Raw genomic sequence first — 20,000 nt, 5'->3', positions numbered from 1 at the left:
TGCAGCAAGTGACGTTACGCCAACAAAAGCTGTTTATGTGTTGTTTTTGTTTATATTATGCAGTGCACATACCTCAAGCAACGTTTTAATACATTTCTCTAACAATTCTGCTCGTAGATAAATTCTTCTATCTAATTTTGGTCTGCACCTGGAAACCTAGGTCTACAGTGCGTGCGTGCTGCGCATGCTTTTGCGTGTGAGAGAGGGAGAGAGAGAATTTTTGAATATTTTTACAGTAGCTTTCTTAACCAAATACGTCCCATTTGAAACATTTTCAAAAATAACATCTACAAGCTCACAGCGCATCACTGTGAAAAATGGGGGCCATTTTCACCTATAATGAAATGACCAAAATAGGGGAGGCCAGGTTCAAAGTGGTTAAACATACTGGCTCCATTACAGTATGTCCTGCAACCAGGACAACCCCAGAAACTCCAACAGCAGTCACTGTCAAACAATGAAGTATCTCCACCACTGGCAGACAGAGAGGAGCTTCTAAGTGCTGGGTTTCACTGCGGTACAGCGCAGATGAAATCCCGAGCTCTTTTCACACATGACCCAACAGACAAAGCCAGCCTGTGGCTCTGCTGTGTGATTGGTGTTCTGGAACATTCACTCACAGCAAGAAGCCACTAGAAAATGGGGGTCTGGCATCACAGTCCCAATAGAAAAATACAAGAGCGTTAAATTAACACTCAGGATGTTACTGTGTAATTTTCAAATATGGCACCCAACATAGGCACGCACAACAAACAGAGGAAAGACTAAACGATTTTGGCTGCTGCTTCAATTTCCCAATTGTTTTTCAGCAACCATTTTACATCAAAACGTTGTGGAAAACGATGTGCTTAAAAAAAGACACTGCTTCAAGGCCAACCCATACTTGGTCATATTAAAGCTGACTGAATATTTAAATCTTCCAGCAAGAGGCCCCGTCCATAAGACAAACTAACAAACTCTTACAAAATATTGCACAAAAAAAAGAGTCTTATAGGAAAATGTCAGGAAGTTGACACGACATGATCTCCCCTACATACTGTACGTGTTAGGTTAAAGGAGTAGTTCAGCCAATAAATTACTTATTTTCTATCAATTACACACCCCATGAAGCCTTTGTTTTTGTCGCATTCCTAATAATATGATGACCGACGGAGTCTCCGGTAGGAAACTCAAGAGTCTCCTACTGAGTCTCCTATTGACCGATGACCCGGTCATCAAATGATTGGTTTAGGAATGCGACAAAAAACAAGACAAAAACCCCAAACTCGCCATGAATTCAAGGTTTCATGGGGTGTGTAATTGATAGAAAATGTGTCATTTTTGTGGTGAACTACTCCTTTAATGCAAATATCTGAAAACAAACAACCACTTTCCCAACCCCTGCTTGACTCTGCTCTGAATCAAACAGAGTCTGAAAAGCCACTGTATGTTTATTTTTAACACAACTGTTTTAAAAGCACAGTATGCTAAAACAAATCCTACATCAGAGACAACAGCAGCGGCTCAGCAGAATGCGGGCATTAGAAGAGAAGGAATAAAACAGCAGACACAGGGAAGGAGATAATGCATACAGTATGTAAACACTTGAAAGCAGTGGTGGAAAGTAACAAAGTACCTTTACTCAAGTACTGTAGGCCTACTTACAATTTGTATGTACTTGAGTACCGTATGTCTATTTTTCAATCATTTATAGCTCTACTCCACGAGATCTCAGAGGTAAATATTGTACTTTTTACTCCACTACAATATTTAGACAAATTTTGAAAGAGTTTAGTAATTTTACGTTGGTACTACATTTTGATGCCAATACTTTTGAACTTTTACTCATGTAAAGTTTTGAATAAAGGCCCTTTACTTGTAATATTTATGTTGCATATTGCATTCTTGTATTGTGGTATTCCTCCTTTTGCTTAAGTAAAAAATACGATTACTTCTTCCAGCACTGCTTGACAGAAAGAAAGCAACAGAGAGAAGATGAAGGGACAGAGAGGTTAACGGGGGGGCTGGGTGATAACGATGAATCCTCTTGTCGCAGACGAGCGCTGGTCGTGCTGCACCTCGGGTCACCACCATGACCACCACATGACACACACACACACAAACACTCTCACACACACACGTGTCATCGTGTTCTCACATCAGCAGCAATAACATCAGCGATATCAGAATAACATGCATTAGAAACTGAAAAAATAAAACGCAGTTTCCAGGGACAAACAATGTAATACCACAGAGACTGATATAACACGAGTATGCCATGGTGATATTTGGATGCCACTGATTGCATGGTGGCTTTTTTCCCACACAGCTTAATCTGGACCATGTCTCGAGGATATTTTGCACAAATACCAAAATTCTCATTACCATTTCAAAAGCTTATCGTAGATGTTTGGTAGGAACTGGTTATTTCTAAAAGCCAAACGACAACTTCGCAACAAATTTTAATGGCATCCAAACTACACACTGTTATATCAGCAACTGTTGTCATAACAATACACAGCAAAATGTTTATTTACATTTTACTGTGCAGTAGGCCAGGGTTAGAAAATGTGTATGACTCACAATATCTCGTCATTCTGGAACTCCAGGACGCCGTGCGAGTCTTCGAAGTCCTCGCCTCCTCCGCGGGCCGTCCCCTCCACTGTCTTGTAGGGCATCACCACCAGGCCACGTGCGCCTGACGTGCGCAGCACCTTCACCTCCATGGTGCCCACACTCTCGCTCACGTGGCAGACGGGCTCCTCGAACGTGAAGATGCCCGCGTGGTCATCGTCGAAGATGGTCACGGTCGCCATGGAGGGCAGGCCCAGGCAGGCTGCCACCTCTGTGTGATTGATTCCCACTGCCACCTCCCCGCCTCCGCCCCCACTTCCATCCTCGGCCTCGCCTTCGCCGCCACCGTCCTCCTCGAAGGTCGTCAGCACGCACACATTGGTCAGGTGGATGAGGAAGTTCTCGTCCTCTTCGAAGATGTCGTCGTCAATGACGCCCACGCGGATCTCCTTCGAAATTTCGCCCGCCTTGAACACGACCGTGCCCTCCGTGAACTCGTAGTCGGAGCCCGCGTTGGCCGTGCCGTCCTCTGTGCGGAAGTCCACTGACACCGTGTGGCGCAGGTCCCCGCCGCGCCGCACCACATTCACTGCCACGGTGCCGCAGTTCTCCAGGCATTGGTAGGAGCCGGGCTCGAAGAAGATCCTTGAGGTGGGGTCGGCGCTGCCATCGCCGTCGGCGTCCAGGCGCACCTCATGCATGCTGACGGCCTTGCGCGCCTGGTCGGCCGCGTGCTTCTTCAGGATGTTACCGGCGCCCGTCATCAGGCGCGTGGCCTGGCAGCGGTAGAAGGCGCGGCTCTTCTGCTGCGAGCTCAACACATGGTAGTTGGCCAACTCGATGAGCTGCTCTACCTGGAGGTACAAAAAGGGAGAGACACAACACGTTGACATACATAAGCAATTAATGTGAAGGAGGCATGTGCACACAATTCCACACAAACTGTGGTTCTTCAGTGGTTATAGGCCCTACCCCTTTCCCTCAAGGAACATTGTAAATAAGAATTTGTTCTTAATGACTTGCCTTGTTAAATAAAGGTTAGGGTCTTTGGGGTGGTTGAGGTAACACCGCAGCCATACATGTACGTAGAGGTTCTCTTCAGCTGAGTTTAGTTGGGGAAATAGTTATCAACCTTTTTGCCCCCAAGAGCCCCATTTGTCTAACGGTGTGTTTACACAAGAAGCAAAGATATTTTTTGCCCGGTGCGATGTGAAATGATGCGAAGCGGGCAACGCAAATCCACAAAATTTGCCTCCTGCTCGTCTTCACTCGAGTTGAAATATCCAACGAAGTTCGCTTTGCGAATGAAGCGACGCAAAACATATCTTTGCATCCTGTGTGAACGCAGCTTGAGGAAACATTATAGGGCCCCCAAAGGAGATGTGCCTGCCTGTCATCATTGTGCCTCCAACTGTACACACTCCAAACCTCTAATGGTTCTATACAACACCTATCTTTAAAAGGTGGATTTTTTGCTTTATTAAATGGTGTTTTGTATGTACTGTCTGTGTGTTTATGTTATGAAAACATCTTGAAAATCTAAAGAAAAAGAATTAAAAAAGAAAAAGAAAAAAGAAGAGGTGCTAGGTTCCCTACAAGCAAAAAACTAAACAAAACACTGTTAGTGCTATTTAGCACATCTTTGTTTAGTATGGCACAATTCAGGAGTTCTTGGATAAATGAGGACAAACTCAGTATGTAGATTATATCACCTGGGCATTCGTCATTGTCCTCCTTAACCAACCTTGGGCATGGCTGCATAAGCCGGCCCTCAGTTGGATAAACTTGGACAACACAGAATGCCCGGGTGATAATCTAACTTATATTTATGTTTCAACTAACTCAGCGATTGTCAACCTGTGGGACGGGGGCGCGAGGATATTGCGGGCCCCCAAATAATTGGCTAAAGCTAAAGCTAAAGATTTTAATTATAGTATAATAGTAATATCTGTATTGTTAGAAAAAGAAAAAAAAGAAAACCTTAAAAAATAAATTTGTTTTCCTTGTGATACTGATAAATAGGGACTTAAATCATACTATGTTGGTTCCATCAGTCCAAGCCGGAACTCAATCGATTGATTAATTATCAAAGTAAACAGGCCTGCCGTGTTAAGTGGTCAGATAGGTGGGACTCAAACACTTTAAAGATGTTCAAGTGGGCCCTGATCCAGAAAAGGTTGAGAACCACTGTACCAACTAACACATTTGGTGTTGGTGTTTTATGAACAATAACATTCATAAAAAACCTTTTCTGCCATTGACAGTGAGGCAGTTAATCTGTCCTGTGTGATGTTGACATGACCTAATAAGTGTAGGCCTCCACCATGTCATGGATATCATGTCAGACGATGGCCTTAATTGGACTCCATGTTGAACCATGTAGAAACAATGTCAGCAGCAGAAAATCCCATTTCAGCGGGCGCTCTCATGCGCGAATAGAGGGCAGCTTCTCTTTGCGCTCGCTCGTCAGTGTTCCAAGTATGTCCGCTCCGAACAATGAGAGGACCACAAAAGACTATCGTGAGAGCTCATTGTCCCAACACTTATGCTTTGCTGTGTGTGTGTGTGTACAGTACACACACTAGCTATTCTTATTCAGTACAGGTCCTCATTACCTACACAGTAAAATCCTGGGTGTTCATTTAACCCAATGATTATGTGACATTTGTGCTGTACACTCACAGAGTTACAAATGGATGAATTACCACTGAGGATTTTACTGTGTAATGGAACCATTATGAATTATCTGTAACACACTATGCTGCAACCCACACTGCACAGAACACCGCTTGAATGCAGAGTTAGACAATACTACTGTATGGAGGAGAGAACTGTCGTCTACTATCCACTGCATGTAGGGTTCAATTTGTAAAACACATCTGTGTATATAATAAACACGCACGCGCACACACAAGATCCCCATATATGGAGTGCCATTATGTCATCAATATGACGTCATAGTACTGACATCATAGACTGGCCTGGACTCCATATTTGGGCATGGCTAACAAAGAACTCCATATCATGAGCATAAAAGGGACACAGACAGAGTCAGACAGGTGAAACGGGTATTCTGACAATAGGTACAACAAGACAATGGATATTGCATAACGGAGGCTAGTACATTTTTTATTGAATTGTTAAATTGTGACATAATCAAACATAAATATCAAACATCACACATTGTGCCTGTATTTATTATTTACATAGCATATGTAAGTGTTCTTGTAGTGTGAGCTTGCTATCGGGAAATGAATGCTTGGTGATCTGTCTTGGTGACACTGACAGAGAGTTTGGAATTTACTAGGTTTTCTTTGTTTGTTTATTTTGAATAAAATCTTCATTTTGTCTCTACAGCTATGCCACAAGACACATCCCTGTTTATTTACTGTCATCAAACACATTGTTATATAGTGGAGGACGTGATGAATCATCCAGTCTATCAAAGGTACTTAGCAGAGCCTTCTGGTTTCATCACACAGTCTAATTTCAGACTGAACTACAGGACGTGACACAACAAATTAATACCGGTAGGTATTTGTCTGGTGTTCACTGTTCACCCACTCTGCTTTTTTAGCCCAATAAGTGATATGTGAGACAATGTGACAGAGTTGTCAAAATAAGTGACAACAGGGTTCGATTTATAATGAATGACCAGGGGGGGGATATCAAAAGCAGAAGCATGGCTTTTCCCCCATCACCTCCAGCAAATCAAACCCGGCATAATGGCTGGTTTCTGCGTAGGGTGCTATTTCTGCTGGTTTTCAGACATAATACTGTACACCTCCAGTGTGCCGTTGGTATGTTGTCATTGGTTGATGAGTTATCTATTTTTATCAACTAATTTAAATGTCTATTTAGACTACTTCATGTTGCACATGCATACTGTATGTTCACCCGTCATTTGTCTTTTATAATGTAAATTGTAGTGAGGAGACCTTGGCTCTGTTCATGAAGCGGATTTCCATAATCATTGCGATAATGAAGAGCGAAGACAAATCTAATTTAATTCTGTTGTTCTCCTCCTTCCTTGTGGAATGTGACAACATGGAGATAAACAGCAGCAATATATTGTCTTTACTTGTATTTCTTTCCATTTCCGTTTCAATTTGCAATGTTGTGTTGTACGTGAGGTCTTTGTTGTTATGAACTGTGGAGCCGTGTAACGTTGTAAGTTGTTAATTATCTTTGATCCTAAGGCCTCAATAACTCCTGTTTATGAATTACAAACAAAGTGATTTGGATTCCGTAATTATTAATCTAGTTTCTTTGAGCTGTTACCCACCTCTTTGTCTGGGTGTTTCTGTTTCAGTTCCTTCAGGATCTTGGCCATGTCTCTCCTGCTCTCATCCTCATCCAGGTCTTTGTCGTCCAGGTCCAGGCCCAGTGGGCAATCGAGGAAGTCGCCATGAGAGTTCAGCATCTTCCCGTCCATCTCAATGTCCACCTGATAGAACCACAAACCCAACACGTGTTTACAGACGCTGGCTTAAAGACCCTCTTTCAGGGGATGATCTAATGCAGTGGTTTACAACCCGGTGCCAAAGATCATGGGGGAAGGGAACACAAGGCCTCGTCTGTTTTGAAGCAGTCAAAAATAAGATTTAAAAAAGTTGCACAAAATCATAACTCACTTTCCAGACTAAATTGACAAAGACACATTTATTCTATCTATTTTGTGCTCACTCAAAAACTAATTACAGCTTGTGAGCTGAGCTGCATCAGATGTTCAGTTTTCCTACACGGCATACAGTATCTGTCACCCTGTAGCTGTAACCTGGCTAACTCCAGTCCCACATGTAGCATCATCGTGAAATACAGAGATGACATTTTTAAGATTATAAACATGTCTGAGAAACATGTGTGTATGTGCAGGGGGTTTGGGGGGGGGGGCTCCGCATTTTTCAGATGTGAAAGGATAAACAGTAGCATAATAATACAATTTATAGTTTGGGAGCCACTCTTCTAAAGCAAGGCATAGCAAGGAACCCCTTGTACTTCTGCTTGAGGTAATTAATAGCATTCATCTGCTTGGCTGATGTACTGGTCCCCAATCTCTTGGTCATTCTGTCCCCTGCTGAACTACAGTAGGATGAAACATTCCATTTAGACTCCTCTATGCTGTCTGTTTGCTTTCCTGTTATTATCTGTTTGAACAATGAAATCCCTCAGGAGAGTGTACTGCCTGATCGCTATGAGAAACATGCTGACTTCAAACATGACAATCAAAATGCCACAATGGCTAGACACTCAAAATGAGCAGTCAATAACAGATTATCTAGCACTGACTCTAGAAGCAGGACTAGCTCAAATGTAATCTACAAACTATCAGTACAGTAGGATACATTTAAAATTCACTTGATCTTTTCCTTGACTGATAACTTTCGTTTCAATAGTTAATCTTTAGTTTAGCCTATAAACTGTGAAATTTAACCCGGTTGAGTCACCCAAATTTGACTAAATCAGACTGTCACAAACTGTAACAGTTCTTGAAATTATCAATTTAATATTATAAAACATATTAGATCCTTAAGATCTCTATCTCAATTGTGAAGGACAGATTATCTCTAAATTGATTGAGCGTTAAATTACTTCACCCCAAACCCTAATTCTGATAATTAAATTTGATTCTCACCACACCACTCTGGGCACTGCAGCAGAGTGGTCTAAAATGAAATGACTGGCCTGACTTTGTCAGAAGGTCTGTCTTTGTGTTTGTGTGTGGGGTAAGAAGTTATTAATATGCTTTGTGGTAACATGATGGAATATCACTTGGGCAGAATTCCATTAAAGTATTTCTTATAATTGTTTCAGATTGGCAATGGACTTGCTCATTTCCTCTCTCGTTTTCTCTTTTCAATGTCTTTTCTGGACAGGAGGACAGCTTAATTAATTTGAGAACTGTTGTACGGTATATGTGGCGTTGGAGTAGAGAAGACATACTATCATCAGTGCTGTGAGAAGTGCAATGATGTCTGATGTGCAGGAGTTTGAACTGCTTTTGAGATTCCGAATGAAAGTGTGGATATGCATAATTACTGTCACCACTGTCAACAAGATGCAATTTCAGAGGCTTGAGAAAAAACTGTATGTTATTTTTTATTGTCAAGAAGAGAGTGCAGCCTTGGTATTGAGCCAGATGGTAGGACCACTGGGAGGTTGATAGCGTAGGGTAGGCAACGGAAGGAGGCAGGATTCGATCCTAGGTCAGCAGGTGTACGAGTGGATTCAATGATAGGGGTGACCCATTCACCATCACTGGCACTTGTCTTGTTTACACAAACGATGCCGTTCTTCCCAATCATGGGAGGTACCACCAAAATGTGTTTATCGAACCAAAATGTGTTTATCTAACTTATCTAATGTGTTTAAACCATTCAGCTTAAGTAGGGGAGTTCCCAGTGGAAGGTGCCATGTACTGTAGAGGAGGGGGGGGGGGGGTGTTTCACAATGTTTATGTGCAAAGTATTCTATTGTCTTTTACAGTGAATTCAAACACGAAATGGTGTTCAGTTTGAAAGTACAATATCCATTTATGTGTTGGGTTATTCATGAGATATTTGTCAGCTTGTAGATAAGCTATTTTTGAAGGTGAATTGCTTCCTGTGTTTGTGGTAGGATCCTCTCCTATAAAAAGGAGACTGCAGATACAGAGAGTCTGCAGATACAGTCAGTTGTGCTCGGGCGGGCAGAGACCTAAGATCCCAGTCAGAGAGCTGCCAGGGCCCTTTTCATAGGGGCGTAGCCTAGTGTGGTTTGTTTTGTTCTTTTTTCCTTTTTGATAAGTTTTGCATTAATTTCCTGAGTTCTCTGTTTTTGTATTTTTTGGCCAGTATTATTGTTGTTATTCGAATATATCTTTTTGCACTGTACAAAGTTACACTGAGTTTGGTGGAGGAGACGTGGGAGAAATAAAAACCCCAAAAGAGCATGTCTGACTGTTTTTGGAGCCTCGACCTCCAGTCAACTTTACATATACACACAATATATATTCACAATGTAATGATTTATTCTAATCATAATGATAATAGTACATGACTATAAAATGAAAAAGTCAAATATCTCTATCAAATACCGTACCTTGGAGGGAAGCGGGCGGTCCCCCTCTGTCTCAATGATCATGCCACGTTGCTTGCCAGCGCGGTAGCGCTTGTACACATACTTGTAGAAGAGCAGGCGCCGGTCGGCCACCCAGGCAAACAGCACACAGATTGGGAAGAAGAAGAGCGTGAGCAGGCCCTCCCACACCTGCACTATGCCTGGTGAGATCACGGCCAGGATCAGGTAGAGCCAAATGTAGGCGAAGATGCTCCAGCTGGCTGTGACGAAGAAGACGCGCAGGTGCTTTACCTTGCGGACCTCCCCATCCGGCACAACATACACGCAGAGCCCGATGATGACGAACATATTGAACGCCGCCGAGCCCACGATGGTGGCGGGCCCCAGGGATCCGGCGTTGAAGTTATGCCCTATGATCTCGATGACGGAGAGCAGGATCTCTGGGGCGGACGACCCCAAGGCCATCAGCGTCAGGTTGGACACGGTCTCGTTCCAGATGCGCACGGTGGTGGTGGTGGTCTCGCCGTTGGGCTTCTTGATGGTGATCTCCTTCTCCTGCGAGGTGATCACCTCGATGGATGCCATGAATCGGTCAGCAATGATGGACACGCCCAGGAACATGTAGGCCAACGCCACAAAGTACACGGTCGCCCGGGCCACCTTGTCGCCAAACGATGGGTTCAGGGGCTCCCAGATGGGGAGTATAACGCCTGCGGTGCAGGGTTCTGCCTCGCTGCACACGCTCTGGTTGGTGGTGGGCACTGCCGAGACAGAGCCCTCCACGTCAGCCAATGTGGAGGACACGCCGGCCGACGATGGGTGGAGCGTGAGCACGAGGAGGAAGACCGCCGTGGCAACTGTTAGCCTCAGGGCAGGGGAGAGGAGGGAGGAGGAAGGTAAGGAGGGATCCCAGAGACCCATGGTGAGACAACTGTTGAGACCAGTGTTGTTATTATCATGGGATGGAGGCCGATGGGAGAATCCAGGACCTAAGGAAAGGTAGAGAGAAGAGAGAATTGATCAAAACAAGCTGAGCCATGTGTCAATATTGTCAAATAAAGGTTTCAAAGAAAAAGGAAAAATATTAATTTGACTTTTTTTTTTTTTTTTATTATTGGAATCTAATGGTGACAGCGAGTCCTTCATTTGCAAATGAAGGCTCACAACTTTCCCTTTGCATTCTTGGAGTTGGGCATTCAACAACTTGCAACAGCGAGCGTTGTTAAAACTTGCAGGAGTTAAAGACAATCTATGTTCGAATGTGAACGTTGATTGTTACAAATTAGTTACAAATGGATACGTTCAGTTCACTTGCGTTCACCAAATACATGAGCAGATTCAAAGAACGAGCTTTTTTGCGTACACTGATTATGCAACTGGATAAATGTCTTTTCTTTCCTTTACAGAGGAACGCCATTCCCATGGCGTCGGTCATTGAACCCATACTCCAAGGGTAATAAATGTTAGCTTATTAAACATAGATCAACATTTCAATTTGGTTTGCCTGAATGAATGCTATTTCATGATTCATGATTCATGATTGTGAATCCTATGATTCTATTGTGACGAGGAAGATCTGTGCTCACGTTGGAAAATTGCCGCCCACCGACGTGAAACTCATATAAATGACGAAACGCTAAATACTGGCAGAATTCTCCTTTAAGCACAGGCTGTGACCAGTGACGATCACTTGACGACCCACTGTTCAGCACTGACCCACATAATGAGATACACTTCTCAATAGAATTTTAAACAATATGTGGTCACTGGACAGGCTAATTACTAATCTAATTCTGTGTGATGGCCTTAAGAAAACAGAGGATTGGTTTTAAGTCACAGAAACCTATTACACTATAATTACAAATCAATAATTCGATTTCCACAAGCACTACGCCCACACACCCTCCCACACACACACACACACACACACACACACACACACACACAAAGGTAGACATACAGTATAGGCACAGTTGTTATTTTCAAATAAATAAATACACACTCACACATGCACACACACACACACATACACTGCACACACACGAAAAGGTACTCGATAAAATGTGTGAAATGCTAATTTGATCAGGATACATTTCAGCGATTGAATCTTTCCTCTGAAACTAAATAAACATCCACTGAAAAATTACATTATATTATAAGATGATTGCACACGGTTGTTTCACCCTCCACAGAGGCATTATGTAATTAATTAGTGTGAATATTACATTATACAGTATGATGGTAGCCAGTGTGGAAATGTGTCTGTGTTTTTGGTGTGTGCGTGAGTATTGTGTTTGTTCATGTGGGTATATACTGTATGTACTGCATGTGCGCATGTACATGCATATGTGTATAGAATACTGAAAATCTGTTTGTATAAGCGAAGGAAGAAATGTACTACAAAGTGATGAAAACAGCCTTAGATTAGAGTGGTGTTGCATGATTAGCTACAACAATTAAAACGTCCAGCTTTCCCCTTGAGGGGTAGAGGGGTTCAAAAGAGCATTATCACTCTCTTCAGTGCAAGCATGTGTGGACACTGCATGTGTGTAAACTGCAAAGAATTTAACACTCTGGGTTTTGCAGTGTCCATCAATTCTCTAGTAGTTAAATAATACAAATCTGGACAAGATGATTGACTGGGGAATACACAGTCAAATCCATAGTGTTCATTTAACGCTGAGGCTTTTACTGTGTGGTATAAGAGTAGCGATTCTCGTTGCTGTGTCAGGGCACACCATCTGTGCTTTGAGACTTTCCTCAAATGTTGAGAAAATCAATGACGAAAGCAATGACACGTTTACTTAATTATACCTCAGCTTAATAAGCTCATAAACAAACCCCCCCAGAGTTAATGTGCTTTGGACCTCATCCAGTGGCTCACTGGTTTTTGCCGGACATCTTGTGTGGTCACACGGCATGCAGGGCCTTGTCTGGCTCTTTCAAACAATCAATAGTAAACGGCGCGTGCCTTGGGATTCGGCTGTTTGAAGATGAGGTGCACTCAAGACGCACGGCAGTCCTCACAGCCCAGCTATGAAAACAACAATATATTTACAGGCCTGTAATCCCAATAAGACTGCAGCAGAGCATGCAACTGGGGAAAAACGGGGGATGAAAAAAAAAGGCTTTTACTTGGTTAAGCATTGATTTACAGCAAGCTAACAGCCCTCGATACTGCCCTGCAAAGCCAAAGAGCGGTTACTGTGTGATAGTGAATCTGAGAAAAAAAAAATCTTGAAGTTTTAGTTCCTCTATCAATGCACCAAACTGGACAGTTTAATGTTTAGGAGCATTCTGGGGGAGATATTATAATTTTTTTAGCTGAGACTCATGGAAATGGGTAAATACAGGATGAGTGCCTTGCCCCATGGGCATTTGCATGGAGAAACTCAAGTGTGGCTGTTGCAAGACTCTAGTACGCAGTCACCCTCTGTTCACAAGGTGGGCTCACTAAGCATTACACCACACTGCGCTATTTCTTTCACAACAGACACCTACCAAATATAGCCATCCGTAAATTAGGAAATCCTCAAAATATCCAAACATTGACGCCTTGGAAAAGGAACTACACTAAACACTGTGCTGATAGGTAGTGATTTAAACGCCCACTCTTACCCTTATCCAAATGAGCCTTTTCAGAGCCCAGGGATGCTCCAGTTAGAAGTCTGTTCATATGCCACTTAAAGGAATGGGAGAGCAGCTGGAGTCTAATTGATTCCCTGCAGGAGGGTATCACCTTTAATTTACTTCACATAGTCGACATGCTCTATTTTGGGGAATATTTAGGCTAAAAAGTCAGAGCATTTCATTATAGGTAATATTAGAGGTGGTAATACAGATCAAATGACAAAGTTAGTTTAAATCCGAAAGCGTAACAATGAATGGACCCTTACAGGTTAAAAAATATATATATATTCACCACATGAACCCTAGCATCCATATTCTGGGCATGTTTTAATGGGCGAACATTTGCCGAAAATTGTAGATCTACAAGCTTACAAAGCGTCGTGAATACACATTACACATTGTGAGCTTGTAGATCAGCTATTTTAGAGAGAGATTTGGTGTGGAAGGAAAAAAGGAGGGGACCAAGTATAGACCCCTGGTCAACCCCGGTCAATATAGGGTTTAAGTGGCTAAACAGTACAATGTTACTATATTATACTGTAGCTGTTCTTACATCTGGGGCCCTATGTCAGAACAGCTCACCATCTGCTTTTGGACCCAGAGCATCTGGTTGAGAGGAAACTGCTATTTTTGGTGAAGAGATTTGGCATAAAGGGAAAATGTAGGGGGTCTATTAATAGACCCCTGGGGGACACCGGTCAGCAAAGTATATAGGGTTAAAGTGGTTAAACCGCACTGTGGCTTGTTTCAAATTTCAATGTTGTTCCAGGAATGATATTTTCATATGATGTAATATCTCATTTTGGTGCATTAACTTTTCTGCTGGTTTGTCTGACATAGCTGTAGATCTATATACGTAGTCTTTGTGCAGATCTCCAGAAGGGCATTAGTGCAACTATACCATCACTGATCCTATTGAAATACCCCCCAAAATCAACATTAAAACATCATATACAAATAATAATGCTGTATGCGTCACAATAATCCTAAACAGTGCCCAAGCATTGCAGGGCCTGAAGAATACAATACTATACTATACTTTGTGAAGCAACATCAGAAGAACAAAGCATGTCCGTTAGCCCTCCTAACCACTGAGCATACTGTACAGATTTCACTCCCTGCGGAGGCGATCAACAATGAAACATTTAAAGCAGAGAGCGGGAGAGGGATTGAATAGAAAGGAGAGAGGAAAAGGAGAAAGATATGAGGGTGATAGAGAGGTAAATGGGAAGGATGGGGAGAGTATAACAGTGAGAGAAACAGAGAAAGAGAACGCTGTAAAGGGGGATAGACATGAGAGGAGGATGAACACATACAAGCAGAGAGCCAGAGGTTATGATGCGGGAGTGAAGAGAAGAGAAGAGAAGAGAAGAGAAGAGAAGAGAAGAGAAGAGAAGAGAAGAGAAGAGAAGAGAAGAGAAGAGAAGAGAAGAGAAGAGAAGAGAAGAGAAGAGAAGAGAAGAGAAGAGATTACTTTCTCCTTCATCCAAACCAGTCTGATGAAATAAAGCGGATGGGGTGCTCCACTATTAAGAGACGCATTCCTGGCCCTAACCAGGTCTGACCAGTGGTGACTGTATTTGTGCATGTGTGTGTGAGTGCGTGCGTGCGTGCGTGCGTGTGTGCGTGCGTGCGTGCGTGCGTGCGTGCGTGCGTGCGTGCGTGCGTGCGTGCGTGCGTGCGTGCGTGCGAAAGGGCTTCCCTCATCATCAGACACAAACGCAGAGACACACACACAGATACACACGATACATTACACAAAGTCATTATGCTTGCATATTGTCGTCCATCAAATCCAATGCAGATTTTAATGACCAACCATAAGGAAAGATGCACGTGTAATGTGCAAATCCAGACGAGCAAGCCAACGCCTGGCAATCCCTCCACACACACACACACACACACACACACACACACACACACACACACACACACACACACACACACACACACACATTACCCTATGAACACCTATGCATTCACACTTTGCCCTGCAAACAATGTAAGATTAATGGGCTGCATTTAGCCTTGTTGGAATGCTGCTTAGCTCTTTTAGTTTGGATGTGCCTGGAAGCCAATCCTGTAGCCGAGATGTCTTGTCATATTATTTCACTAACAACAGAGAATACAAGGCACAAGAGGGCATGTCCTTCCTTGTGTAATTATGTCTGTCTGTCTGATTGTCTACCATTCTGTCTGTACTGTATATCTACGTCTGCCTGCCTGCCTGCCTGCCTGCCTGTCTGTCTGCCTGCCTGCCAGCCTGTCTGTCTATCCTTCCATCAGACAGATATCTCTACACTTCTTGCTGTCCATCTGTCAATTTATGACTTTATTTGACAATAATCCCATTAGGAATGAACAGCAGCTGTGTCCAAAAAACACTGAACAAAGCAGAAAAAAACAATTCACTGATAGCTCCGTCTCTTTGTACCCATCCATCTGATAATGAACAAGCTACCAACATCAAGCAGGCATTCTGAACGCCTCCCCTTCCCAACAGCCCTCCACTTTAAGTCTCTCTGGTTCTTTTTCCCTCTTGAGGGAAAGGTTTCTTGATCATTTTAACGGAGAGGACATAGTCTTGTGTGGTCAGTTGATCAGAGATCTCCGCCTATCGAAACGTCATCAAAACATTGGAATATTAAAGAATAAATAAATTCAATTTAGGATCTAGAATAGCAGGGAGAACAGCAGCTAACACACATACGCCACTGCTTTGAAAACAAATCATGTCACAGTCCCAATGTGAAGGACTGCCATAAAGTACTGGTTATGAATGTGCAATGCAGTAATTTTTTTAATCTCATATTCCAAACTTTTTCCACCTGTAGTGTAGGTCACACGATCAATATTTCTTGGATCATGACGCAACTCTCCATATGGGCCACAGTGCCACACCCATTTCTGTCTAGATTTTCCGCCATTTTTTCAAAACACACTTTTTGCTAATCCTCCAACTGATTTTGTTCAAAACTCACACAAATTGCTATACATTATCTCTGGCGTCATGTGATAAACATGTACCATAAAGATTTTTTATATTGGCTACAATATACTGTGCATGACTGTAGTTCCGGGTTTCCAGAGTTGGCTTACCCGTTTCCTGTTCCGGTTAATTTTCTAATAGCTTCGTTTGATTGGCTCAGCAGAAGATTTGAACCGGAAACACACATGAAGGAGCCTCTATAGAGCACACCACCAAAAGCCCTTTAAAGGGATCCCTTGCTAAAAAGTCTTATAATTGCCCTCTATAACTAAATTTTTAATTTTAAAACATCTTAAATATTTTATTTAAGGTTACATCATCAACCTGCGACAAGCTTTGTCCCCCTTGAGTAAAATATGAAATATTTCTAAAATATTTAAGATGTTTTTAATTTTTAATTTTTGTTTTTATTAGGCAATTCATTATAATGTATTAAGGCATATAAGGCTTATTAGCCAGGGATCCTTTTAACTTCTGACCATAGCAGGAAAGACAAACCATATGCTGTCGTAATTATTTCCCCCTGCAGCTTCCTAGGGTCCTGGTGGCTGCAACCCTCGACCCACAGCCCTGGATAGGCCATCCGGCCTGGCGGAGATTTCTAGTTCTAAGTGTGATCAACATACAACTGTTAGCAAAACACGGAAATAAAAGCGTTTTGCTAACAGTTGTTAGCTAACGGGAAAATAAAAGCGTGGAGATCGAGGCTACTGTTACAGTACTTATGTTACACTATTTACACTATATATAGACTATAGTGCAATACTATAGAATTTTAAACTAGACAATGCCACACTATATCTACTACATGTAGAACAGCCTTGTTTTGATTCATTCATATTTTATCACTAGGCCTACATTTTCTTCTTTTTTTCATGTGTGTGTTGGGGGGGATTCTAGTGGCTGCATAAGCTCATGCCATGTAATTTTGACTGGAATGGAGAAACACAAATACTGTAGTTCAGGCTATATGCATCACAGAGAATACAAGCTCAGTGACATGACACATCTACTTTTGGTGTTTAAATGCATATTACAGATTATCTGTCCAAATATGATTATGTATGTCTACATCACATGCATTTGTTTACTGATATGATAATTCGCTTTTAGTAACTCCAAGTTAAGTACAGTAGCTATCAATAAACCCCTGAGTAAAAAGAATAGCAAAGGACTGTTAAGCAACAGAGTTGTCTAATGGCTATCAACCTTAATTGACAATAACTAATTATATAATAGTTGGTTCACAATATAACTATCAATCAGACCACTTTGAATGGGAATGTGGGGTCACAGTAAAAGCCAGTTATTATACACTTAGGGACTGGGCAGTGCAATGCCCCAGTATCATTGCAAATAATCACTGACTGAAATGATTGGTTAATTGGGTCATGGTATACTTGCCATTGCCAATTAGTTTGTTTGCCATACAGTTGTGATGATACTGCAGTGCAAAGACTGCAAACACAAAAATATCTCTATTTCTGGGAATAGACAACCAGCTATAATCAGTCTATTCATCATTGATGATTGATTTAATGGTGGGAGGGTTCTAGTAATTTGCCTTTTTGTAAAGGCTGGTCACTGACTAGTCACCTATTTTCTTGGGAATATGGCTACCCACAGTATCAACTTATACCATTGACTTCCAATGGACTTCTAGGTCAGTGTCTATTCACTAACATAATTGCCATGGATTTCCAATGAATTGTGTTACACATAGGCCTACGTATATTAGCTTCTTTACTATTGACTTATGAATGGTGAGTGAGCTTCCATCCAACTCCATTTCTGGAAATAACCAAGGATTGTCGTTTATGGTCAGCTTGCAGCTTTAATGGAAAGCTACACATTATGTGTACTGCAGTAGTATGGCCGGTGTAGGCTACCCCGCTTACAGCCTATATCAATTTACTGTAGCTATAGATTCATTGCAAACCATTCTGGATAACACCATCAGCTAAATGCCTTAAATGTCAAAGCCATGTTAGATAATGAGTAGCTCCCTCTAGCCCTGTTTGACACTTATTAGATCAAGCTAAAGCAGACTCGCTCTGTGTTCCGTTTTGACCGTTGTAAAGTGGATGCAGTTGATCTTTTTTTTTTGTAAGCTGCTTTTGGCTATCTGCGAATTCTCTGTGTTATACCAATAAAAGCCCCGTTAAATTGAACTGAAATTGGATTGAATACATGGGCTTATCGTAAACTGCCTTTAGTGCCTCTCTGTACTGGACAGAAAATACTACATCCAGCAGCAGGCACTGCAGGGAATACCGCGGCGTCTTGTCTGCCTCTGTCATACGTCTATACAGTGTGAATACTCCTTTGAGGTGTCAAAAGGCTGCCATTGTATTAGCTATTCCTAACAAGAAGCGGAAAGGGGCGGAAGGAAGAAGAGATATTACACTGTTTTAATTGTTAAGGGCAAAAAAAAACTCAACCCCGTTGGCCCGTTCTCTCCAAATCAAATCAGATAAGACTCCCAATGAGTCAGACCTTGTTAAACCACTTACCGCTACCTCAGATCCACCCTATTATAGGCATGCGTGTTGTGCGGCATCTAGAAATGCCCAGATAAACGCATCGCCGCATGGGGCAGGGTTAGGCTAATAGATGAAACTACTCTACAAATTGCGCAAAGGTGGTTGCGGTGCGCTGAGGCTTTGTCACCCATATGGCCTGCCTTATAGTGCCTATCATTTATAATTCATAATATATGACGGGAAAATCCTTCTTCTCACAGACTATATGGCCTGCTATAATTGTGAACGCTCGTTTTGTCACAGAACTTTCACCTACATTGACTGCAAAAAACAAAAACGTGCAAACATGGTTATCACTGCTTCGCGCAATGGATGGACGTGTTCTGCATCCATAATGACTCCTCAAGGAAGCAGTGCGGGCGGCCAGGCGTGTTGTGTATGAAAGCGCCCGAACAGAACAGACACGGAGAAGACATGAGGAGAAGAATAAAGAAGAAAAGCCTACAGTCAAGACACCGAGCTCGACAATCGGGATGCTCCTTTATAGTAGTAGCCTGCTAGATTGACATAGCACTTCCAATGAACCGACTGAGATTGAGATCCCCCGGTATTAAACGCGAGGATATTCCTCCTCTCATCAGAGGAAAAAACGAGGTGGATATTGGGGTTCCCCGCATTGTGTCCGATAGGGCATCGCCCCCCCCCCCCCCCTGTTCCTCCGATCCCTGCCTGGACCAGCGGAACTTGCCTTAATGCCACACAGAGGAAAAGAAAAAAAGCCCAAATCCTTAATTATTGCAATGACAAATCCAGAAAACGTGCGCAATATATCCTACCTTGTTTTCTGAAGAAGTGAAACCCCAGGGGTTAGGGGGGGGGGGTTGTTGCACACAGTCCGGAGTAGATGGATCTGTAGTGGTTCTGGTGGTGGTGGTGGTGCTGGTAACAGCAGTGAGCAGCTACACACACACACACAGAGAGAAGATGTGGTTTTAAGTCCCAGAAGAAACGGGAGAGAAGCGCCGGAGCTTTACTCTGTTGTAAGAAAGCAAAGCACCACGTACGGAGCTCTTATAAGAGCTACCAAGGGACGGCTTGATCCACCGGCGGCAGAGACGCAGGAAAGGGGGGGGGGCGAGGTGTAAAGATTCCGATACACCCGCAGTTTCTCTGCCCTTCTTTTTCCACTAGACGACCTGTATGTGTGTATGGATGTATGTATGTGATCGGGTCGGGTGACCGAGAGAAGCGGCGCTCTATCAGCAGATCTGCTGCATGTCGCGGGA

General features: G+C 42.7%; 1 protein-coding gene across 1 annotated transcript in view; it reads right to left on the bottom strand.

The window, feature by feature from the left end:
- The window catches only part of slc8a1b (solute carrier family 8 member 1b), a 177,148-nt gene that overhangs the window by 157,133 nt on the left and 15 nt on the right, over window positions 1-20,000 (bottom strand). Inside the window, exons 1-4 of the mRNA XM_080450261.1 lie at window positions 19,551-20,000; window positions 9,634-10,601; window positions 6,839-7,000; window positions 2,563-3,407 (exon numbers count right to left, since the gene is read on the bottom strand). The exon at window positions 19,551-20,000 is cut by the window's right edge and continues 15 nt beyond it. Coding sequence (XP_080306387.1) covers window positions 2,563-3,407; window positions 6,839-7,000; window positions 9,634-10,533 — 1,907 coding nt within the window. The 5' untranslated portion in view covers window positions 10,534-10,601; window positions 19,551-20,000. The remainder of the gene's footprint in view (window positions 1-2,562; window positions 3,408-6,838; window positions 7,001-9,633; window positions 10,602-19,550) is intronic.

Source organism: Gymnoscopelus braueri (assembly GCF_963280865.1).
Source record: "Gymnoscopelus braueri genome assembly, chromosome: 14".
Lineage (NCBI taxonomy): Eukaryota > Metazoa > Chordata > Actinopteri > Myctophiformes > Myctophidae > Gymnoscopelus > Gymnoscopelus braueri.
The sequence above is the reverse complement of the archived record's forward strand: the minus strand, read 5'-3'. Positions and strand labels throughout refer to the sequence as shown.